Below are 25,490 nucleotides of genomic sequence, written 5' to 3'. Positions count from 1 at the left end.
AGTCTCCCTGATGATATAAAGACATGGCTGAAGTGAATTCAATAACCGTTTCAGCAGGACATGAGTAAGCACAGTAAACACGTAAAGTTGTGTGTGGTGGGGGGGGGGGCTTATATGTATGTATTTTTCTTATAAGATTTTTAATTAATTGCTTCACTATGTGAACATTGGGACATACAAATACGTCCTTCTGCTTTGGCTGGAAATCCGTAATGTAGATATGACGGTAGTAAGAGTTACTATTTTGATTATGGTTTCCCAGCCAGTGCTATTAATACCCAGAGAGATCCCTAAAACAGATTCACTATAATTTAACCCTTGCCATTCTTTTGTTAAGGGTAAAGATGAGGAATTTTACAAAATGTATTGATTACGTCTTGTCCTGCTCAAATTGGTGTTACAGGGTGCATGCAATTTACATCTAGCCTCCCGGCACATTAAACAGCCCTTCTAATCACGCCATGCCATGACGTGACTTGGTAGCGCTGAGAGTCTTGGTGTGCAACTTTACCATTAAAATGCGTCTTATTTGCAAAACGATTTAAATAGCATGCACCAGCAGCTTATGCTGAGTAAAATGATATGCAGCCATGCCTATAGTCTGTGAGTGACCACGGCTGTATCAAAATGCTACTTTACAGAGTTTTCCTAGCAAACAGTGTACCGTACCATTTCATATGCAGTTACATTTGCAGACTCACAGAGAATATAGGCATGACGCATATCATTTTAATCAGCAGAGTCTGCTTGTGTGTCCTAATCGCCTAGGGATGCAAGTATGATGCATTTTTTGGCAAAAAGACTCCCGTTGATAACGGAGTTGCACAGTACCTATTAGCTCACTCACGCCAGGTATCTCCCGACATGTGGCTTATTGAGACAAGATGTACGAGGACACATCTGTATTGCAATGCATTTGTTTTTGCTCTTTTGCCTAATGGCATACTTCCCAACTTTTCCGGTCAGAGAGCCTGAACGATCTGGGAAGGGGGCGTGGTCTTGGGTGAGTGGGGCATGGCCTTGCTTTTCCTTCCCATTTTTCGGCATTTTGAGGCGTGCCCAGCTCACCTCCGTGTACTGTATAGATGCCGCATGCATTTGTTCTCGTAATGATCTTTACTGAGAAATACTGCGCGCACTCTATTGCGCTTTGATCCCGGGGAGCTGCTGACTTTCCTGTGTCCAAATGCAGAAAGGCGGATGGATCATGGACGGATCCTGCAACAGAAGCCATTTCATACAGGGTGCCCTTGTATTATAAGCTCACTGGCCCTTTAAGGCTTTATTAAGCTTGTTAAAAACTGTGCATTTTCCACTAGATCATTTCCACAAAGATGCGTTTTTGACTTCCCTCATTTCCGAGGTGGTTCTGTGAGCGCAGAGGAAGCGCTGGCCGTAATCTCCTTTTACACTGCAAGTTTACAGTATGCAGATTGCTTTCCTGTACAGAAAATGACAATTTCAGCATCTGTGATATTAAAATAGTATGAGCAGAAGCAAATCTGATGGTGACCTTAGCAGCTCATTTGCTGTACAGTACTATGGTTCCTTGGTGTGACGGGCAGTAGATAGTATTTATGGTTAATCTAACTGTAGTATACTTAAAGCCGTGATGTTTGGCGTAGCGCCTGGAGCCTTATTTTCCTGGCAGTGACGCGTACAGTAAACAGGACGAGCAAGCCACATTCCACTGCTGATCCTCTCCTCCAGCGCTCAGGCAGCTGTCAGGAAGGAAGGTTTCCTGACTGCTAAAAGTGAAATGCAGAGCCTTCGCCTCATGGCATTAATCCAGTTAAAGTTACCGTCTTCTGCTGCAAACATGGCTGACTAGTTACTGCTAATTGATTAAATTAGACTAAAATTATAATATGGAATGAACATGTTTTTTTTTTTTAATTATTATTATTATTAACCTTTTATATAGCGCCTATTACGCATTTATATCCGCTCTTTGCCTCAGTGGAGCTTACAGTCTGTATTCCCTACCTTACAAACACACTCGCACGTAGAAGGGTTAATTTCTGCAGATGCCAATTAACCCAGCAGTGTGTATTTGGACTGTGAAAGGAAAGGGTTCGGTATGATTTACCGCCAACCCGGGATGCTGAATGTTAGCATACCGACATCGGCATCCCGAGCGGTGAAATGCCAGCAGGGGGGCGAGCGCAACTATGCCCCTTGCATGCTCGCCACAGGCTCTATTCTCCCTCTATGGCTGTCGTGGACACCCATAGAGGGCGAATCGGCTACGTCGCCAGTATACCGGTGGTGGTATGGTGACCCCATTGGGATCTCAGCGTCTGTATTGTGACCGCCGGGTTCCCGACGATCGGTATGCCAACCGCATACCAAAGGAAACCCATGCAAAGGCTGGGGGAAAATACAAACTTCACACATACAGAGCTCAGGTCACCATTGAATCCATGGATCCAGCTTTGTTGGGCAGCGATGGCAACCGCACCCATTTCACTTTAAAAAAACAAAAATGTAAATCTGTTTATTCTACTGTTATTATTCTTATTGCTATTACAGTATCCTTATTTCCAGTTATTTATTAAGCGCACACATATTCTGCAGCGCTTTACCGAGAATATTTGGCCATTCACATCAGTCCTTGCCCCAGTATATTCTCTACCGCATGTAGACACATACCAGTATATTTTTGGATTGTGGGGGGAAACCGGAGAACCCGTAAGAAACAAACACAAATGCGGGGAGAATATACAAACTCCACACAGTTAGGGCCATGGTGGGAATTGAACCCATGACCTCACTGCTGTGAGGCATTAATGCTAACCATTACACCGTCCATGCTGACCCTTCTTGTTGTTTTGAGTGTAATGTTCAATCATTGAACCTAGGGGGTGATTCAGACCTGATCGTAGATATGCTAAATTTATCACATGTATGATCAGCTTCCCTGATGTGGGGGGACGCCCAGCACAGGGCTAGTCTGCCCCGCATGTCAGGCCCTGCACCCCCCATCACAAGTACAAAAGCATTGCACAGCGGTGATGCTTTTGTACTGTAGAAGTAGCTCCCAGCCAGCGAAGTTCCTGCGCGCTGGCAGGGAGCTACTTGTCGCGGGCCAGGTTGCAGCGGCTGCATGTGATGTCACGCAGCCGCAGCGCCCCCCCCCCAACGGTCCGGGCACGCCTGCGTTGCCCGGACCATGCCCCCTAAACGGCGGCCAAATCGGGCAGAGGCGATCGCAGTGCTGCGACAGACCTGATCGCACTTCAGACCTGATTGCTGCTGTGATCAGGTCTGAATTATCCCCCATGTCTAATGCTGGCATCACTGGGCCTGAGAACACCTGATTAGCATACATCACCGGGGCCTGCGCACTGATAGTGACTACACTTACTGATATGTCTCATTGTTTTCTTATTGGGCATGAGCTTAATTTTTAAGGCCACACGTCCTGATGTTTTTATATACGTGTCTCGCATGTAATGGCCTTACTTTGGCTATTCCTTTATGTTATGTTTGTCAGATCCTTTTACACAGCCTTTTGTAGAATTTTCCACCTGTACATAGGAGTCCTGTATACTGGTATATTCAGTAAAATGTTGGAAATACCTATGTGAGCTACAGGGTTGGAACTAGGTGAGTCTGTTTGATAGTAACTGAGACTGGGTATACACTACACAATGCGTGTACCAGCTGACACTGCGATGCGATGTAATGATAGCAGCACATCAGACTTGATGACTCGGAACAACTGCCAGGCACGTGCAATCGCGGGTACACTAATATATAGTTCCAATCCGCGTGGGAGCGCTATATCGCTTAGTGTGTACACAGTAACGAGTAAGGGTGAGATTCAATTGTTTACCGTGCCCAATCTTCCATCTAAAGTGACGGTGGTTTGGGGAATATTCAATTGTGCTTTTTTATCATGCCCAGTGAGGCGAGTTAGCTGTGTAAAGTATCTAAACCTAACCAAAGTAATGGGCGTGATGCAAAAAGTGCCGTTTGGGCACCCAAATTGGTCACTTTTTGCTGATTTCAGCTTGCCGCCCCCAGGGGGTAGCAAGCTGAAGTGCAGGTGCCGGCAGCCGATCGTTTCCAGACAAAGAAACAATTGAATAGCTCAGTTGGGCGCCATTTACTGGATGCCGGTCCCTAAAACAATTGAATCGCGCCCATTATGACCAGTGGTATTGAAGGGTGCACAGAGACATGTAAAGAGTTGTTTATTTGTGGCAGGCACTCACATTTTCACACGAACTGGCGTGACTGCACCAGAGATGTATGAGGGCACATCTGTAGTTCCACAGACAAGAATAATTCAGTGAAATCAGTCCAGAAATGAATAAATTACAGTATGCAGTTGCTCACTTATCCAGAGTGTGGAATCTACTAGAATTCTTGTATCAACTTGTAACTTTAGGTGAGTACTGGATCTTTATTTCTTAGGGGGGGGAAAAAGCACTGGCAGCAAGCAAGGGATCATTGATCCAAACACCTGACTGCGTGACTTATTCGCACTTTTTTTTAAATCATGGCTTTGAGTTACTCATAAAATATGGCTTGTCTGAACCAGTGATGGCTAACCTTGACACTCCAGCTGTTGAACTACACATCCCAGCATGCCCTGCATCAGTTTTGCTATTTGGCCATGCTAAAACTGATGCAGGGCAGGCTGGGATGTGTAGTTTAACAACAGCTGGAGTGTCAAGGTTAGCCATCACTGGTCTGAACAGTCCATAGTGACGGCTAGGGCTGCACGGTTGGTGTAATGGTTAGCATTACTGGAGTTTGTATGTTCTCCTCTGTGCTTATGTGGGTTTCCTTCGGGTACTTGGTTTTCCCCTCACACAAACCAAAAATATACTGGTAGGTTAATTGACTCCCAACAAAAATCAACGCTAGTGTATTATGTGTGTACATGTGGCAGGGAATGTAGATTGTCAGCTCCACTGGGACAGGGACTGCTGCATATGGGCAAATATTCTCTGTACAGCGCTGCGGAATGTGTGCGCTATATAAATAACTGGTAATAAATAGCTAGTATTTGGAAAAGATAGATGCTTCAGTGAAAGAGGTGGGTGTTAGGGAGTGTTCCGATAATTTGATAACTGAGGAACGCCTGGCATGGGGGGGATGTTATTTCCCTATAGATTGTAAGCTTGCGAGCAGGGCCTTCCTACCTCTGTCTGTTTTTACCCAGTTTTGTTCTATTACTGTTGTTCTAATTGTAAAGTGCAACGGAATATGCTGCGCTATATAAGAAACTGTTAGTAATAATAATAATATATTATGTAGCATTGTTTGGGATGAGTACAGGAGAGTTGAGAAGCACTGAGAGAGTATATGGAAGATTTCACGCTGGCGGTTATTCAGATGCATTTTTCCAGCCACAAGACAACGCTCGTAATAACTTTTGCCGTATTTAAGCGCTACGTGAGTAAAGCAGCGATAGTGTACAGACTACCTGTTGGGGTCGCAATGAAAATAAACGTAACTGGGCTTTTGCAGTGGTCAGATGTTGCAATGAAATTCTGGTGCATATGAGAACCTAACAATGACATCACATTACAATCTGGTTCAGCAGCCAAACTGAGTTTTCCATCCTCAGAAACCAAAATTATGTCACATGCTCAACTGCTAATGGCTTCTTAAAACCCAGCGTGAGATGAATAAAATATTCAAATACATATAAGTATACGAAGAGCTCACTAGACAGATCTACAGGAAGTTTCCATGTGCACAAGTAAATATTAGTTTAAACATTGAAAGTCCGCTACTTCACCCTATAATATGTGGGAATGAGTTTGCTTCGCATTATAAATAAGCACAGTGTTGCTGGGATTTGTAGTCTAGTGTTGCTTGTCCCTCCCCATCCCCCTTTGTGCCTTTGTCTGTGTGTAAATCAGCCAGCCTTTTTAAGTCCTTGGGATGCAGCTTAATCGTACTCTAATTCCATTTATTAGATTTCAGTAGTGAATACGGACCTGTACAGTACTTATTAGTACACCATATAGACACCGTGGGCCAGATTCAAATGTTCTCTCCCTCCTCCCGGCTGTGATCGTGCCGGCAGTATTCTAATGTTACTGCCGACGGACACGACATGTTCATTTCAGTTTGCTACCCCAGGGGTAGCTAGGTGAAATGTGCATAGAGACCCCTTTTCACGATTGCACCTATCACTTTAGTCAGGTTTAGGTGCTTGGCACAATAATGGGGGGCATTTGAATATCGCCCCTCTATCTCCCGTCACTTTAGACAGGAGATAGGGGGCACGATAAGATTTGAATTCCCCCTCATGTCTGAGGTAAACAAAGGATGGGGAGGATTTAGGACCAGTCTCTGCAGTCACGGCTACATCAGTGAATGAGGCAATTGCTGGTCATAGATTATATCTGTCCTGCCAGACCAAGGCCCAGATTTATCAAGCCTTGGAGAGTGATAAATAGCACAGTGATAAAGTACAAGCCAATCAGATCCTAACTGTCATTTTTCAAACACAGCCTGTGACATGGCAGTTAGGAGCTGATTGGCTGGTACTTTATCACCGTGCTATTTATCACTCTCCAAGGCTTGATAAATGGGGTCCTTAAGCCATTACTGTTTAGGACAGAGGTTCCCAAACGCGGTCCTCAAGGCACCCCAACCGTCCAGGATTTAAGTATATCCATGGCTCAGCACCGATGGTTAAATCAAATTGACTTGGGTGCTAATTAAGTCACCTGTGGCCAAGCATGGATATATTTAAAACCTGGACCGTTGGGGTGCCTTGAGGACAGCCTTTGGGAACCTCTGGTTTAGGATATTGCCTCAAGCTGTGTGCAGTGATCGGTCATTTTGATGGACCTGACCAATGAAAGCCGTGCCATATGTGCAGCTTTAGCCTAAATATACATTCTTTTTGGGGAAATGTGTATGACATGTACATCTGAATTAACATGGTTTTTTTTTTTTTAAAGGCCGCAATATACATACTGTAGGTGTTTAAGTTCTCAAGAAGTCTGAAGCATCGCACACTACAGCAGTTTACGCTTCCATACTTACATTATAATGGTTACATAGAATTATAGAAATGATCAGCATTAGTTTGGTGTCGGCACAATAGGTTTTGATTTTGGTAGGTATGGAAATCCGGTGCAAGGATGACAGACAGGAGCAGCAGGATGTAGGGATGAGCAAGGCATTGCTGGAGGATGCTGGAGTCCGGAAGTAAATAAGGGTATAGATTACTGTCTCTCAGAAGAAATTAGCTTATTCTAAAGTTGTGTGGGTAGCAATATAGAAAAATGCTGTGCCAGATATTTGCATTTTGAAACCCTATATAGTAGCAGACTGCAGTCACCACCCAGACTGCTGTTACCATTGGTCTGTACTCCGCACCTTCGGTGCCCTCTACCTCACACAAAGGCCAGAATGTAATAGATAAATGACAGCTAGAATCTGATCGGTTGCTATGGGCAACATCTCCACTTTTCTGTTTCAGACGCTTGCGTAAACCAACCCTCAGATCTGTTCACTGTACATTTAGCTGGCTGGAAGCCTCCGAGAAGTGTCTTGTGTGGATTTCACCCCTTTTCTGTTTTTCTTCAGTCATGCTGTACACTGTGCAACAAGTACTAGAGCAGCGGTTCTCAAGTAGCCCCAGCAGCAGGGCCGGTTCCAGCCCTTTTGGCGCCCGGGCGGGAAATAGGGGCGTGGCTTCATACAGGGGGCGTGGTCAGTTACGCCCCCTGTACAGTAGAGTAGCGCCGCTGAAATGCTGTGCGGTGCGCGATGACGTCATTGCGCACCTCACAGTAAAGGTCCTCTCCACGAAGGGAAACTAGACGCTACGCATCTAGTTCCCTTTACAGCGGGACGCAGCAGGCACAGCAGTAGCGGATCTTGCCATGGTGCGGCGTCCTCCGGAAGGCGGCGCCCCGGGCAAAAGTCCTGCTTGCCCGTGGCAAGATCCGCTACTGCCCAGCAGGTCATGTTTTCAGGATTATTGTCTGTGGAAACTGGTGGGATAATTGCTGACTCAGCTATATAGATGAACTCACGTCCATGATTAAAGAGATCCGGAAAACATGACCTAGTGCAAGTACATGAGGACCGGAGCTGAGAACCACAGACCTAGAGCAATGCTACATCTCAGATGAAATAAGGGGACAGAGGGCAAGTGGAGGAAGGGGTTAATGGAAAATGATACTGAAAGGGTTTAATCATGGGCTGTGGTGATGGATTAATGTTTAATTTACAGAAATAAATACAAATAAAACCTGTGCATGCATATTCTAATGAAATGTGCTGTGCACTGACCTAATAGTTACAATATGAAGTTCAATTAATATTACATGTTTGTATTTTAACATTTCAGTTTATTGTGCACTGTGCCTTTAAGGCAGACCTCTTTTTACATCAGCAACAATGGAATATTACTACACTGAATCTGGTCCCAGTTGCTTTCACTGCTGTTCAGAGGAAGTGACTGGTCTCCAGATTGCATAGAATGATCTGCATCCTGCAGTGCCATCTGGTGGCCGTATTATTGTCTGCAGATTTTTTTTCCCCCCACATAGAGCTTCACATGCGCCCATCAAGTGGAGATGACTCAAAATGGATGCTGATCAGTTAGTGGTGAAATATTGAGCTGTAAAACCTAGCAAGTCTCTGCATCATTGCCTGCTCATGTGCTTTTAGTAGCTGGAGATAAATACAGTCTTCAGTGTTGTCACAAGTGCGCAGTGGCTTTTCTTTCATTTTCCTGTTTTGGATCTTTTTTGTTTTTTGTATGTAGCAAATGTCCTTTTAGCCGTGCATGTCACCCACATACAGTAGTGAGAGCCACGATTTTGTGGTCCAGTCATGAGAATACAGCCTATGGATCCAGTAGGAGACAAGTGCACTGTAAACTTTAATAATCCAAACAACTCAAACAGTTTTACATTAAAAAGGGAACATATACATTCCAGGAATAGATTTCCATCTAATTCTTGGTTTGCATGAAATGTAAAATATAGGACGTAACATTCTACTTTCTTATGTTGCGCCCAGATATTTTTAATGGCGCTTTAAAAAAATAATAATATTTATTTTTTATTTTTATATATATATATATATATATATGTGTAGTATGTATGTTGACCCCAAGTCTTCTGGGTGATTTTCCTACAGTTTACCTGCAGTCTGGTTTGGGACGAGGGAAAGGAATAGTTCCTCGTGTAGTGTCTATATTTGCTCCGTCGAGGGTGGATGTTGACATTCATACAAATATCCTTATATAATTATTACTGCTACTTGTTCTGCTAATCAGCATATATGGCAATAGCGCAGGCAGTGCTAAGTGGCTTTCCTGCACAATAGCCTTAACTTCAGGTATAATTGTGCAGTGGTTTGCTCATATTTGAGGCAGTGGTAAGAGTTAATGTTACCGTTTATAATCATCACTTTTATGCCAGATTTAAGTAAGAAATCGTATTATGTTTTCCTCTATAACTGTGCAAGAAATACAATTAAATACACATTTTAAAAAATCTCTTGTATAAAAGTGTCTGCATTCTTTCTGATGCTGAAATAAAAACATTTTATTTGTATTACAATACGTCAGATCACTGTATTTACGGCTGTTCTATTTAGAATGTCTCATTTTTCTATCTTTTAATACTATTCGTTATTAATCGCTATTTCCGTGTTAGCTGTTCATGAATCTCCGCAGGCAAGCGCTTTGTTATAGCGTCTGAGCGAATTTATTTATTTTTTTGGGACAATATGCGCAAAAGGAATAAGGTGGGAATCCGCAGACCTGAAATATGGTCTGGTATTAAACATACAGCATGTGAGTTCATCAGACAGAAATTTATCTGGATGTCATAATTATTAATGTACCTAAATGCTGGAACCTTTTTATGAAGGTTTTTATAATCCTGTTCGGACATTCTGTCGCAGTTATAAATTTCCATTTTACCAAAAACACAAGTGGACCTATTGGAAAAATTTATTTTGTTTTTTTTCACCAATATATATGTTTCCGTCTGTGTATTTATAGTCCCCACACTTGTGACTTTTTTTGTTTTTTGTTAAACAGACATTTTTGACAACTGGGTGTATGTTTACTAAAGTGCTGTTTTTATAGAAGTGGAGTAGTTGCTCATAGCAACCAATCAGATTCTACCTGTCATTTATCTAGCACCTTCTAGAAGAGAATAGCTACAAATAAATATACCCCCTGGTCATTAGTGACCCTGTGTAAGCTCTGTCTTTGCTCGTTTGCATAGGTATTTAATTGCGCTTGAGAATATACTCATGGGGGTAAATTTACTAAAGGTTGATTTTTCAGTTCGATCACTATCAATGTTGTGTTTCAGGGGCTAATACCCCTTTTCCATTACTGAGCACGGGCCGTAGCCGGGAGCCAGACACGGGTGCTACCCGGCTACGGCCCGTGCTCAGCCCCCTTTCCCACTGTGCTCACCAACCCGGCATATTGCCGGGTTAGTGACGCGGCGCTGGGAGATCACATGATCTCCCAGCGCCGCCCTTCCATACAGTGTAAACGTGAGCCGTGTCGCATCGACACGGCTCCCGTTTACACTACAACCCTACCCGGATCATTCCTGTGTCCTACCCAGGTAGTTACCCGGGTAGGATTCACGGGTCACTTGATCCAGGTTTTTGCGGGGGGACCCTTCTCCACTTGCAAAAAACACGGGTAAATGTGCGCCCCCATGCATTTAGCCGTGTTTTTTGAGCTAGTGGAAAAGGGATATAAATCGCACATTTACTAAGTAGTTTTTTATATCAGGATTTATTTTTTTGTACTGTTTGTAAGTGTGCGATTTATACCCTGAAACACACCGTTGATAATGATTGGTTGGAATAGTAAATATACCCCTTGATGTGTCTTAGAGGTGTGTTCAGCAGCAAGCTAAAATGTGTGTGTTTGTGTATATGTATGTATGTATGTATATGTGTATATGTGTGTATATATGTATGTGTGTATATATGTATGTGTGTGTGTGTGTGTGTGTATATATATATATATATATATATATATACACACACACACACACAATAATTGTTTATGGTATGGTGGTCTGTGCATTGTGGATTTCTGTGGACTTTATGTAGATGTAGAATTTAGCGTTAAGATAAAAATAAACACTCTTAAAATATTACATTTTACATTTACAATTTATTTATTTTTTCTCCACTAAATGGGACGTTTAATATTTGACCACTAAAACCTAATCTGTCCATAACCGTTGAGTACACCCATTCACTAGAAAGGGGATGAATGATTGCTAACAGTGCATTAACAATTTATGAGCCAACTGAATTGACCTCTTTAGCACGTAAATGTCTAATAAAACATAATATTAGTTTCTTCCAAGACTACAAAAAAAAAAAAAAATGACCTTCTATATTATTTTGCATCCCCTTCATCATAATCGGAGTAATGTATTAAGCAGCGTTCTGGTTTACGGGCACTAAGTGTCCTGTATTAGTCCTGGACAGAGAAAAGCACAAAGGCATTATTGGTTTATTAGGAATTGTGACTCTCCGGTCCCCTGCCCCAGCCCCCATTCTCTCCGTGCCCTGTAAGTCCGTCATACTGTAGGGGGGGGGGGGGGGGACGACTCTTACTGCAGAACTATTCCAGGACATTAAACCTTATGAAAAAAACAGCCTTCCCCGGCCACGCAGCAGTTTGAGAATGTTCAATCCATTCAACGCCAGTTGTATTTAATATTTCTCAGATGAACTCAAGTTCAACCCGGCTCTATAATTTTCAGTTTATTTGCCTTCCGCGTTCACGTTCGATAAAACAGTCGCTGCCAGTTCCAGCCGGTTCTAGGTAACTCTTTCGTCGCCGCTGGGCCCTGCAGCAGATTGCGGAGCTGTGGGCTTCAGACGGTCCTGGAGCTTGAAGGGTGGAGAGCATCATGAGGAGGGGTGGGGGGTTGGCTGTCTGTGTGAGCTGATTTGCATGGGAGGTGAAATCACACAGCACATACATTTGCCTTGTAATGAATTGTCTTGTATATTATGTGTTTATGGCTTGCTTTCCCGTCTGCATCTGTTAAGCCCGCCTGCCTGCATAAGCAAAGAGGATCGGCCACCATTATCTCCCTAGCCTTAGACAATGCGCCTCTTCCAAGCTGACTTTTCCCTTTTTTATTTTATTTTTGTTTCTCCTGCTGGTCCTGTATACACAATCCCCCGGTACTTTTAGCATTATTCCAATGACGCACTGTATGCCAAACCAGCCAAGCCGAGCTTGGCATCAGCCAGGAATTCAGGGCACACACTGTTTTGTGTAGGGAACTGTGTAGCTGGTAAATGATTTGTGTTTCAGTGTCTGAAATCCAGATTGCGGCCCTTGGGGACTACCCAGTGCTTTTGCAACCCTCTTGTAGATCTCTGTGTCCTAGAACAGGATCTGCCAGTGTGCTGCGATTTGATGCTCATGAATGTTTATACTCCGTATTATTTATCTTGTAAGTAAAGAGGAAAACCTGGTCTAGATCCAATCTAAAAACAAAACAATAGTTATATCAGAATGTTAGTGCTAGATTGTATCTGGGTGGGGATCATTAGGTTGGCCCCCTATATGGTCGACATGCAATAGGTCGACGAGGTCATTAGATCGGCATGTAATAGGTTGACGTGTAAAAGGTCGACACAGTCAAAAGGTCGTTAGAGCGACATGTAATAGGTTGACTTGTAAAAGGTCGACACAGTCAAAAGGTCATTAGATCGACATGTAATAGGTTGACGTGTAAAAGGTCGACACCGTCAAAAGGTCGTTGGATCAACATGTAATAGGTTGACGTGTAGAAGGTCGACAGTCAAAAGGTCGTTGGATCGACATGTAATAGGTTGACGTGTAAAAGGTCGACACAGTCAAAAGGTCAACAGAGTTTAAATTTTTTTTTTTTTTATTAAGGTATAATGTTCTGCGTGACCCCAATTAGTGTACCGCATTACCTTGCGTGGTGAGCAAAAGATGCCTCGCAGGTTACTATTCCACGTGGATGAAAAATAGGAAAAAGTTGACAAGCACTGTTGATCGACCTTTTGACCATGTCAACCATTGTATCTCTTATCATGTTCTGAGTGACCGTCACATTGGTATTGATGTATTTGTGTTGCATAGTGTTTATTGGAAAAATTTAAAAAAATATTTAATGTGAAAGGTAAGTACTAGGTTGGCAAACCCGGTCCATTTTTTCAATCCCTGGGAAGGATACCTGGGATTGGATTATTTCCTGTGTGGCCGATCCCCTGCCCCGCCCCGCTCCCATAACTTACTTGCGCAGAGGGAGCCGGGCAGCGTCTGAGTGTCCTGAGGACACTCAGGGCCGCCTGTTCCCAAAATCCCCGGGATTGGAGCTTCCAATCCCAGGATTGAATCCCGGCCGTTTTTGAGCCTAAATCCTGGGATCCCGCCGATCCCGGGATTGGCCTCCCTAGTAAGTACAATAGGAAGAATAGAATTTTTTTCCCTGATTGGTTGCTACTGATTACAGCACAGGATTGACTTATTTAATAAGCATAGATGTGCTTACATTACAATCTGTGTACATTTTCTGTGCTCATAATGAAGAGTGGTGAAGGAGTGCTCCTTACTGTGATTGGCTGGTGGGAGTGGCTAGAAATAAGTTTTTATTGACCATTCATATGGGGACTCTCGCCTAGTCTGGTCATACTTATGTATATTGCGCGTGTGCTGTCTGATGCTCTGTTCTGCCCCTAAGGCGAGGGCAGCTGCCATCACAGGAAAACGGTGGCACACAGCCATGTACTCACGGCCTAAATACATGATTTGCTGTAACATGGTGTACAGTTGTGTCCCGCGTAAAATGTCGGGTCAGAAGTTTTGTAGGTCCTAGCTCTGTGCTGTCTCAGACACATGGAACTCCACGCAATATACAAGCATCCCTTCCTCCTGTCCCACTCTGTTCCAGACAGCTGAAGGTCTGTTGTAACATAATAACATGAATCCACCATTCCAGGCAGCGCTTTTCAAGTGTGGTATAAAAGGTCGACGCAAGTTTTTTGAGTTACTTTTGTTGCCATTTTCTCCGTATTAGCCCATGTACTGCGTCCCCTTGCATGGTTCGCATCGCATGCCATGCTTCGGGCAAAGTGCCTCCACTTAGCACAGGTTACTATTCCCAGTAGTAGTCCACGTGGATTGTAAAATATGAAAAGTTGAATTAAAAAAAACAAACACGTCAACCTTTTACTGTGTCGGCCATATGGTGTCAACCTAGTAACTGTCGACCTATCTTCCAGGTCCCACGCTTTTCTGTAAAGCAAGTGTGCCAGGATGTCAATCACTAATGTCTGCTCTGTAAAGGTGGGTACACACTGATAGATATATCTGCCGATCAACTAATCTCCAGATATATCTATGGATGGATCGGGCAGTGTGCTGTGTACACACACTGCCCGATCCGTCGGGGACCGACGTCATGGACTGTGCGGCCGTGTACACACATCTGCCCAGTTCAGCTGTCAATCACTGCCGGCCGCCGCAGCATGTGTACGGGTGGCCGGCTGGTCGGCCGTACACACACAGCGATGCGCCAGTATATTTATTTATTATCCTTTATTTATATGGCGCCACAAGTGTTCCGCAGCGCCCAATTACAGAGTACATAAATAATCAAACAGGAAAACAGCAACTTACAGTTGATGACAATATAGGACAAGTACAGGGTAAATAAACATAGCTACATCAGCAGAAGACACTGGAATAAGTATCAGGTGGCAGTAGACTGCTGGATTTGGTGCAGTTGAAGATTATTAAAGTAAGAAAGGATAAACACATGAGGGAAGAGGGCCCTGCTCGTGAGAGCTTACATTCTAAAGAGATCAGTAGATATATTGGCCGTCGGCTGTGCTGCAGGGCCGACGTGATATGTCTGTGAACGACGGAGTTCACAGACATATTGCCCGTACACACTGGCCGACGGAACCGCGATATATCGGGTGTTCAGTAGAACGGCCAATATATCGGCCAGTGTGTACCCACCTTAAGTGACCCAACTCCATAGCACCTGTGCTAGAGGAGTAAGGTAGAGCAAAGTGGTCACAGTGATGTATAACCACTAGTTTAACTATATTTAGTGCATTGCCTTTAATATATATATATATATATATATATATATATATATATATATATATATGAGAGAGAGAGAGATGTATCAAATCTTAAGAGTGAAGTTTTTATGATCGTTAGTTTCTACCTATTATTTTTTAAAATGTACGTGATCAGTGCTAACTAGAGACTGCTACATGCAACTTGTCCACTTCTCCACACTATAAAAGGCTTGATACATTTCCCCCATAGTCACATAGTAGCATTACGTCCTCTTTATTGGCAAAACTTTCTGCTTAACGTCTATTTTAAATAATGTATGTGAAGACGGAAAAAGCTTTCAATAAAGTTCATTGCTACTAACAGCACAGTACGGCTCAGATCCAGTCTGGAACTTGGCACGAGGCTGATATCCCAGATGTTATACAGCAACCCCGCAGTTCCTACAGTAAGCAATGCTGTTCCGACAGCCAGGAAGGATGGGCGGAGCAGTTACCCACCTACCGATATCTGCTTCTCTGGATCTTTTTTTTCTACCCTGATGAAACTACCCCTGGCACTGTGACAGCTTGTGTTCTCGTTCTGTTCCGTGTATTCTGGCTTCTGCGAATAGTGGCAGTTCTAGGTCACAATACCTCCCCCCTACATCCCGCCCCCCTACAATCCCCACAGTCAACATGCCGACTAGCAGGGATTATTCCCACTTGTGGGTGTCCATGGCACCCATAGAGTGGGAATAGAACCTGCAGGCCGGGACAATCTATGGGTCACTATCGGTGTGGTGCTATTGGTAATGGGACTAGTAGTTCCGCAACAGTTTAGGGTGTGTACACACGGTGAGATTCGGACTTATCCGATTCTCACTGTGCGACGGGGGGCCGGGTCGGCACTTAGCCGGTATCGCAAGCACATAATGAGTGTGCTTGCGATCCTGGTTCTGTGCAATTTGGCTAAGTGTCAATCCTGACTATCTCTTCTTTAGAGATAGTCAGGATTGACTTGCCTGCACAGCCTATTTTTTCGGCCGATGCCGACCGCGCGGGGCCGCGCATCGGCATCGGATCGGGATCGCAAGGTGACTGTCACCTTGCGATCTGCACTATCTTTTCTTCCAATTCTGACTATATAGTCAGAATCGGAAGAAAAGATCTTACCGTGTGTACACGCCTTTAGTCAGTCACATCGCCTTGTTTAGCAGGTTATATAGAGAAATGGAGAGAGAGCATGACTGGTTGATAGCTTGCAAAGTACCACAACAGCAAGAGAGCAAATGGTTGAATAAACAAGTATGTCAGGATGTGGCGGCGACACCTTGTATTGGTGATTTTTCTCCAATATTGGAATAGAATGTTCCCTCATTATATAGAGTACCTGATATATGGGCACATGGAAAAGGCAGCTGATCCAATATTCAGGCTATTGATTCAAGAGGAGCTACACACAACATGGCTGCTCTGCTACCACATGTAGGCCTTAGGTACACGTTATGGATGTAGCGAAGCCACATATTAGGCTCTGTATCCCCTTATTTTATCCGTCTTGTTTATGTGGATTCAATCAACATGCGTACGCCTCTCAGTACAGTTATGATTGCCTCATGGACGTCACAACTTTTTAGTCAGGTGATTGGTCTATTACTAGTTCTGAGTGAGATACAAATAGTTCACAAACGAGCACTTACGGGATGTAGTTATGTGACCGGCGATTTACTTACTATGCTGGAGTCTATAACTTGTGTCATGCACGCCGGGCACGAACAGCAGAACGTAGTGCGCCGTGGGGCAATTACACCCATCTAGGGTCTGCTCAGATTTTTGTCTTACATCACCAAAGAAAAAGTATATTGAAAGGTAGAATTATCTCCTATATAATAGCCCAGATCTGTGACTTTGTGCTTCATTTGCTAACGCTGGGCGGAGTCACAACACTGGGCGGAGTTAGTCAAATGAGTCACAGATCTGGGCAAATCTATAAGAGACTAGGAGCAGAAGCAGAAGCAGATGGTATGGGCATGTCACAGGCAGGGGTGCATACCTTCCAGCTTTCTTCAGGCAGAAGGAGGGACACACGCACGGTGAAAAGGGGCGTGGTCAACGAAAATGGGCGTGGCTTCGCGGGAGCACCCGCGATCGTGAGCCACGCCCCTGTTTTAGTCAGTGAGGGGGCATGCCCAGTGCTCTGTGAGCTGCTGGCATGCCCCCAGGGGTGGATTATGAGTCCGGGGGGGCCAGGGCACTTGAGACAGGGGGGCCTATCTCATTGCTGTGCCTGCTGTGGGTTTGGGGGCGTGGCCTAATCGCGGAAACGTGGCCACGCCCCCTTATGCAAATTCCAGGAATTGTTTTTTTTTTTTTTAATGGGATTTTGGCCCCTCAGCTAGGGGTAAATCCAGAGGGGGTGGTCGCTCCCCCCTACACACCCGCACAGGCAGAAGAAAGCAGGGAGGCTGCTGCCTCCCTGCAACACCACAGACCTGCCAACACGCAGCAGCGTGTGCTGACTGTAGCACAATGCTGTTGCTGGCAGGACGGGGGAGCTTCAGAGCTGGGACAGAGCTACTCCAGCCGGGGGGCCCCCTAAAACTGTGGGGCCCGCAGTACGTACCCCCTGCCCCCACCCCCCTTAATCCGGCTCTGCTGCTGGACCCCCCCCCTCTTAATCCGTACCCCCTGATGCCCCCTATCCCTCTGTCTCCACTAAATAGTCTATTCACCGCTGCTCTGCTAAGCAGAACAGCGAGTACCGTAGCTTCCCAACTGCCCCCCCCGCCCCCCCCCCAACACCGCAGGACACTGTGGCCCGCTGGTGGGACAGCAGGACAGACCCCCAAAAATGGGACTGTCCCGCGAAAAGTTGGGAGGTATGGGGGTGTGTGAGGGGGTATGCCGTACAGACAGACGGGCACCGGCTCACTGTGTGCTTGACCCACCGGCTCACTGTGTGCTTGACCCCCCAACATCAGCATACTCAGCAGGGGCTCTCTGGCACGGAGGAGCGTCACTTTCTGGCACACTCCACGCTTCTTAGCTGCAGTTTTGTGGGGCACCTGACACTGTGCAGGTTCCGTACTGCCTCTGTTATCTCCAGCCCTGGCAACCCCACCGCTAGCTGCTGCGCTGCCACCCGCAGTGAGGTGCACCCAGCTCCTTCACACACTTTAGCCGGCGGGTAGCGCTGCAGAAGTCCGCGCTGCTTGCAGGCTCCGACCCCCTCCTCCCTCCAGCCGCAGCGTCTCCTGGGGGCTAACCAGTCACTCCCAGTCTCCCCTTACCACAGTGCCCGGCAGCCGCGCAAGGTCCGCGGTATGTGACTGAGGAGTGGGGGGGGGGGGGGGGGATGCGGATGGGCAGAGGAAGCAGGACTCCAGCCTGAGAGAGTCAGCCATGCCAAGTCTCCACCAGCAGCAGATCCCAACAGGCTGGAGTGGAACAGCAGCAGCCAGCAGCAGTGACTCCGGTAAGACACATCTGTCTGTCACCACTGTTCTGTCCCCAATACCAATCTCTCCCTTGCCCTGTGTTCTGTCATGTCCCTGTCACCCCTGGCCTTGCCCTGTCACCCTTATCCTGGCCCTGTCACCCTTATCCTGGCCCTGTTACCCCTATCCTGGCCCTGTCAACCCTGGCCTTGCCCTGTCACCCTTATCCTGGCCCTGTCACCCTTATCCTGGCACTGTCAACCCTATCCTGGCACTGTTACCCCTATCCTGGCCCTGTCACCCCTGTGCTTGCCCTGTCAACCCTATCCTGGCCCTGTCACCTCTGTCCTGGTCCTGCCGCCCCTACCCTGGCCCTGTCACCCCTATCCTGTCCCTGTCATATCTGTCCTGGCCCTGTCGCCCCTGTCCTGGCCCACCCCTCCACCCGCAGCATCTACAGACACCCTCCCCCATCCGCAGTCCCCCCCGCACCCGCTACATTCTGTACATCATGCCCTGCAGGTGCTGTTCACGCCGTCGCAAGGGGCTGCGCCTCCTTCACCATCGCACGCCCTTTCATTGTGCAATATTTAACCACTAACAAAGGAATGCAGGTAATACTCCATATAATACAAATATTGAACCCCAGATAGGCATGTAAGGGTTAAGGGGGCGTAGCCCCTTGCGAAGGTGTGAAGAGCGCCCGTAGGGCGCGATGAAGCACCTAGTTTATTATTATTAGTTCAGACCCTAAAGCGGATTCTTTATTGTGTATAGGTGATCTCAGTATATTGGGATGTTTTTGTGCTGATATACAAGATACACTATGTAGGGTTCTCATGATTGTTATGAGCAATCCTGCCCTTCCATCTGTCAGACAGTACCAGCCACACTGTATGCCACTTCCATGGGTTTTGTGGCTTGTGCAGAATAAGGATGGTGGACTTTAAATCCCTCCGCCCAAGATTCTAACTGGAATCTCATAATGTCGTATTATCAAACAATATGCCTTATTTGTAAGATAATGTAAATAGAAAAACTGAGCATCTAACTTCCAGACTGTAATAAGTCACTGGAGGAAGATGTATGTATATTTAGATTATAGTATATTATACTAGTGGTGTACATGGCATAATTTGAGGGTTACGTTGGATACACACCTCATTGATGGTGCGACCAATCGGCAATGAGACCTAATGTTTTATTGCATCGCCGCACATCCTACAAAATTGGCCAATGTATTTTATTATAGCGTGCACCCGCCTTTAGAATGAACTTTACATGCCCATAATAAAGTTGGCATTGACAAAGTGACTTTTATATTTGTATATTTTGCTGATATGTACATAATAAACCCTAAAGAAATGGCATAATTGTTAAATATATAAATACCCTCCCCACACGCACATACCACCTTGTATTTAAGAATATTTTAGGGAGAGCCAATGCCTCCCTTTCTCCAATTTCTCTGCTCAGTGCGATTGAACAATAAAGAGTCTGTGGGTGGGTTTTGCAAATAGGGGGGGAAAAAAACAGTGCGGCAAATAAAATAAAAAATTGTAATGGAGTAATACTGCCACCTAGTGTCTAGAAACATTTAGCTTTTTGCTTTTTTTTTTTTTTAATGTCACCATTAGAAGCATGCAGTTTACATGACAGCAGCAGGAGGAGCTTTATTACTGTGATGATTCTTAAAGGATGAACCTAACCATCTCTAATGATATGGTGTACAGTATGTGGTTTTATAAGATATAATGGGGGTGTCTAAAAATAAAATCTCACTGTGCTCATGAAATATATGGGTCATGCTGAGATACAGAACATTCTTTGACCTTACTTGCTCTTTCCGTGACTCACAATGCTGGGAAGAGCGGCGCTTTGGGAAGCATCCTCAAGAATATGTCTGTGACTTTGTTCTAATTATAGCGATGAATGAAGCCAGTGTTCTTGCCAGTCACAAGCTGGGAATATCAAATGCAGCACTATGCTTTAGTTAACAAACAACTGTTTGCCAGCAATGTATGTGGCATTGCTTTTATGTTTAATAACATCAAATACCATTTGCGGAGTCCAGGCAACATGCGAGTGTCTAGCTATAGTAGCACTACATCTCTTATCTGACGCAGAAGAATGCCTCATTTTTACATCATTGAATAGACAATATGCTTGTAATAAAATTGTTAAAGATCACGAAGCACCACTTGGTGCCTCGTGCCTCATTGATATCACTTGTACTTAGTGAAATAATAGGCCAAACTTTCTGGAATTGAAGTTCCGCCCGCAATGTGCAATCTGTCACTTCTGCACAGGCATAGAGTACAATTTAATGTAGTAACATTTTATTATCAAAGTGTAATCCTTGGTAAATTAAATGACCGGTATGTGTACGAAGAGATTTGGCCGATGTAATGTGTTGCATGCTGCGCTTTGGCCATTGAAGAGATTCGTGTATACGATGCATAGGGACTGACGTATTTACATCATATTTAATGTTCACATTATTCAATGCACATGTAGTGTTGAAAGAACAGGAAACCCAGCCACAGCTGTCTTGGCAGGAATCAATGTGTGTTAATGCTGCCACCTTGTGTCCGAAAGTGGATATTTTTTTATTAGTAGGTATTGTGTGCATTTCGCAGTCCAGTGCAGAAGCTGCTCTAAGGATACACGAAGACTTCTAGTAACTGAGTTTCCAGTGAACGCAGTGGAAATGTGAATAGTTTACTGCATAATTGCCAGCCGTCACTAATGTTACATCCATTTGCTCTCTTGTTCTGTACCTATAAACTCCCTTTTATGTCTGCAAAATGGTTAATATCGCCTCAGATCAAATCCTGAATGCCCCCAAGTTGTCGTATATTATCATTATAGTTTTGAAAGATGCTTAACAACATTTATTCTATGTTTTTTTTATATCTCTTAATGAATATTTAAACATCATACATATACTTTAAAGCATATAATAGGGTAAATTAAGAACAACTCTAAGTGAACCATACATTGTTATAAAGAGAGGGATCATCCCAATTACAGAGACAAAATGGGTGGTATTCAAATGATATATCACGCCCAATCTCATTTCTAAAGTGATCCCCATTATTGCGCATATTGCGCCCATAGTAATCAGGTATAGCTGCGTAAAGGGTTGGGTGCCCTGGGTAGCGAGCTGAAATTATTATACCACGCCCATCAGCAGAAACAGAACGGGTGTGGAAGGGGGTGAAGAGAATTGAATACCGCCCAATGAATACAGATGGATTAAAGTTGTCGTGAAATCTTGACAAATTGGGTGAAATTCAATTGTTTGAAAAGTCGGTTGGGTGTCTGTTTTTTCCTGTGTATTAGATAGGAAAAAACAAACTCCCAACTGACTTTTCAGACATTTGAATCTCCCCCATTGAGAGAGATGTCTGCAGTGAAAGCAGACAAACCGGATAATACAGAGGGAGACGACTATGACAGAGAGAGTGGGTTAGGGCAACACAGAAGGGTAAATGAGGTGGGGGTTCAGACAGCAGGAATGCATGAAATCTAATTTCAAAGCAAAATGTATAAATTCTTACATAGAAAAGAGATGGAGGAAGGACGTCTGCCCATCCATAGGTATAGGAGGGGCATTACATGATAAACACATCAATCAGATGCAAGTAATGGGCACATCAAATACCATTCAGTGTTTTTGAATAGGTTGCAGATATGTGATTGCAACAGAGGCTCCTTTTATTGCGAGATCTAAGTACACCTTTTTGCACATCTGGTAATGTTGACCGTCTGTCAAAATATAAATTTTACCGAACCAAGCCTTTACACTGCTCAAAGTGAGTGCGGAGCAGTAATGTGACCTTCTTAGCTACATCGTACTGTAAGAAGAGCAATGATAGGTGTCCGATGAGGACCCAGAATCCAGTTGTTAGTTATCACTCAAGAATGCAAGAGGATCTGGTTGGATAGATGACGAAAACTGAGAATTAATAAACATTGATGCTTGTTACGGTTATTCTGTTTATTCCTAAAGCGATTTTGTAATGCAGACTTACATGTTGTTTAAGGGTGGTGTGTAATCAAAACCCCTTTTCTGTACAGCTCTTTCTCTTCTGAAATTCTAGAGATGAAATAAATAAAAATTACATCTTAAGTGCTGCTAAGTGTACGTTAATAATGACTGTTGAAAAGTGATTGTAAGCGAGTGGACATAGTACGCAAGAAAATATCTGATCTTTATATAATGGCCTTTTGTTTGATCTCCCACATAGGCAAGAGGTTCTGAAATGGAACGGATGGGGATACAGTGATTCCAAATTCACTTTCAACAAAAAGGGGCAAGCCGAATTCACAGGCAAACGGTAAGCTTGGAAAGTCAGCGCTGCAGAATTTACCATAGAAAAATCTGATTTTGTTTATGATCTGTCTGATGTAAGATAAAATGTCAAACCTATTGTATTTACTACTAGAAATCAGCGTTGATCTACGTTGTGTGTTGTCTTTCCAGTAGCAACACGGGTTCATTGTACTCTGAGATCTCAGATGTTTAGTTACATCCGCAGTACACAAGACTAAATTAATTGATTTATATATTTCTGTTAGGATCGTTGGTTAGTATTAATGTTAATTATCTGGTCCATTTTGTTTACCAAATGTTGCTATTCGTCAAAATAGGGAAATTCATTTATTAACTGCTGTCTTCATTTGAGAATGCATTTACCATCACCGCCTGAAGATGGTGCTGTAGCACAATTAAGCTTACTCTGGTTGAAGCACAAAGCTACAAGTGGTTAAATGGCAGAGGTGGGATTATGCAGATGTATTGTACACGTCATATTTGGCATTATCCAGTGATGTTGTTTGTTTATCAGTAGCTCACTCCCACTCACCAATGATGTTAGACCTCAAGTACCAGCCCATTTCTGCCTACACCCAATCCGAAGGCAAATACCACTTGGTGCAGTTATGTGTACATAGAGCATGTGCTGTACAATGGAGCGTTTTAAAGAGCCAGAGAATTTATTTTTAAAGGGAAGGAAAAAATTCCAGATTGTTCGTGTTCTGAGAGGGAAGAATCAGAAGGGAATGAACCTGACGGGTGCACTATTGTGACATTATAAGCATTCAGTGTCCCATATTCCAGCTTTCTATATATCCGGAACATCTACATAGTTCCCACCTTCACATTACCCCCCAAAAAAAATTATATATATCCTAAGATCAACCAAGCCGTTGGCTTATCACGTCTTACTTTAAGTATACTTTTCTTTTTTATTTTATTTTTGTTATTTCTTTATTTCACTTGATTACATTTAAAGCTCTCACATCCTATTTCTTTAGAGATTGTTGGCAGCATTCCGAAGACAACACATTATTCTTGTTTCATAGGCTATTTGTAAAGAGCTTCTGTCGTTGTATATTGCTGGGGGCCAATTCTATGTTATGGAGGGGTCCAGAAATATTTGGGATTTTTCTATAATTTGGAATATTTGCATACCATGAGATATCATGGGGATGGGACCCAAGACTAAACACAGAATACATTTATGTTTCATACACACCTTTTATAACCTCGAGGTAATTTTATACAATATTTATTTGTATACAGTATTTTTAATTTCTCTTACGTTCTCGAGGATGCTGGGGTCCACATTAGTACCATGGGGTATAGACGGGTCACAGTATTTTTAATTTGTGCATGAAACAAAAGTTTGTCAATATCTCAGTCGCACTCAAAACATTATTTAATTTTGGGTATGGGAAACTCAACTTGTGTATGTATGTGTGTATATGTATGTATGTGTATATATATATATATATATGTATGTGTATATATGTATGTATGTGTGTGTGTATATATATATATATATATATGAAGAACTGCACTCCCAATTAGATATAAACATGCAGCCTTTGCCTTCACAATGTTGAATTCAAACCACTCTCCGGGAGTGTGCAGGGTCTTTGTGAAGCCAGGAGTGCCGCATCCAGAGAGTGGTGTGTGTATGTATATATGTGTGTGTGTGTGTGTATGTATATATGTGTGTGTGTGTGTGTATGTATGTGTAATATATATATATATATAATTTGTTTATTTAAATCTATAGATACTTACAAATGTTTGCATATGTGTCGGAGCAAGTAAAAAAGGAGCGGTGTATGTGTACCTTGGTAAAACTTTGTTGTACTACTATACAAGTTTTTTTTCTCAGTGCTTGCATTTTTTTTTTTTGGTACAGATCTGTATGTAAGTAGCACATTGATATGATTTAATATTACAGCCCAACATGTGTATTTTGTGTATGTATGTTTCATGATTTCCATGTACAGTATGTTTAAGACCGTTAGATAAATATTTATAAATATTTGATCGAATAACACCGTAAAATGAGACGTCTCTCGGCGTGTATTCCATGATGCTGAAATCGGCCAGATACACAGAACATAGAAAGAGACTACAGTCCAGGCAATGACGCGAGATATGTGGGTGTGTGTGTATAGATGAAAGAGGACCAGCTCCTAATAGTGCAGCGTCTTCAAAAAAACCAATGTAGAACTAACATAAGACTGTGATAACGGATAAGCCGCTTTTGTTTCTCACTTTGATGCATAAACACTCGGCACTTTTGTTTATGAATTACAAATGTTTGTTTTGGACAAACTTCCTTACCTTGCCTCCATCATCATACCTAAAGGACAGCTGCCCCCTAAACACCTGAGGGAGTGTATTGGGAAACTCTTTTTTTTATCTGAGGACTTCCAATCTATATTTATTAATATAAACAGGTTAAGCGCCTCTACCAGTGAGTAGAATTATAGCAATTTCTGATTTTCTGGGTATTTGTTATTGGCGAACCAAAACATGCGACATCCGAAATCCGAATAAAACCGAACCCGCTCATAATAAATATATATATATATATATATATATATATATATATATATATATATATATATATATAATATAGCATGTATGTTTATATGTGTGCATGTACATATACACACACGCGCACTTTTATTTTGGGG

The 25,490-nt window shown here is 43.5% G+C and overlaps 1 protein-coding gene across 1 annotated transcript in view; it reads left to right on the top strand.

The window, feature by feature from the left end:
• The window catches only part of AGPS (alkylglycerone phosphate synthase), a 398,584-nt gene that overhangs the window by 72,383 nt on the left and 300,711 nt on the right, over window positions 1-25,490 (top strand). The window contains exon 2 of the mRNA XM_063933392.1: window positions 22,736-22,825. Within this exon, the coding sequence (XP_063789462.1) occupies window positions 22,736-22,825 (90 nt within the window). The remainder of the gene's footprint in view (window positions 1-22,735; window positions 22,826-25,490) is intronic.

This window comes from Pseudophryne corroboree, chromosome 7, assembly GCF_028390025.1.
Source record: "Pseudophryne corroboree isolate aPseCor3 chromosome 7, aPseCor3.hap2, whole genome shotgun sequence".
NCBI lineage: Eukaryota > Metazoa > Chordata > Amphibia > Anura > Myobatrachidae > Pseudophryne > Pseudophryne corroboree.
The sequence above is the reverse complement of the archived record's forward strand: the minus strand, read 5'-3'. Positions and strand labels throughout refer to the sequence as shown.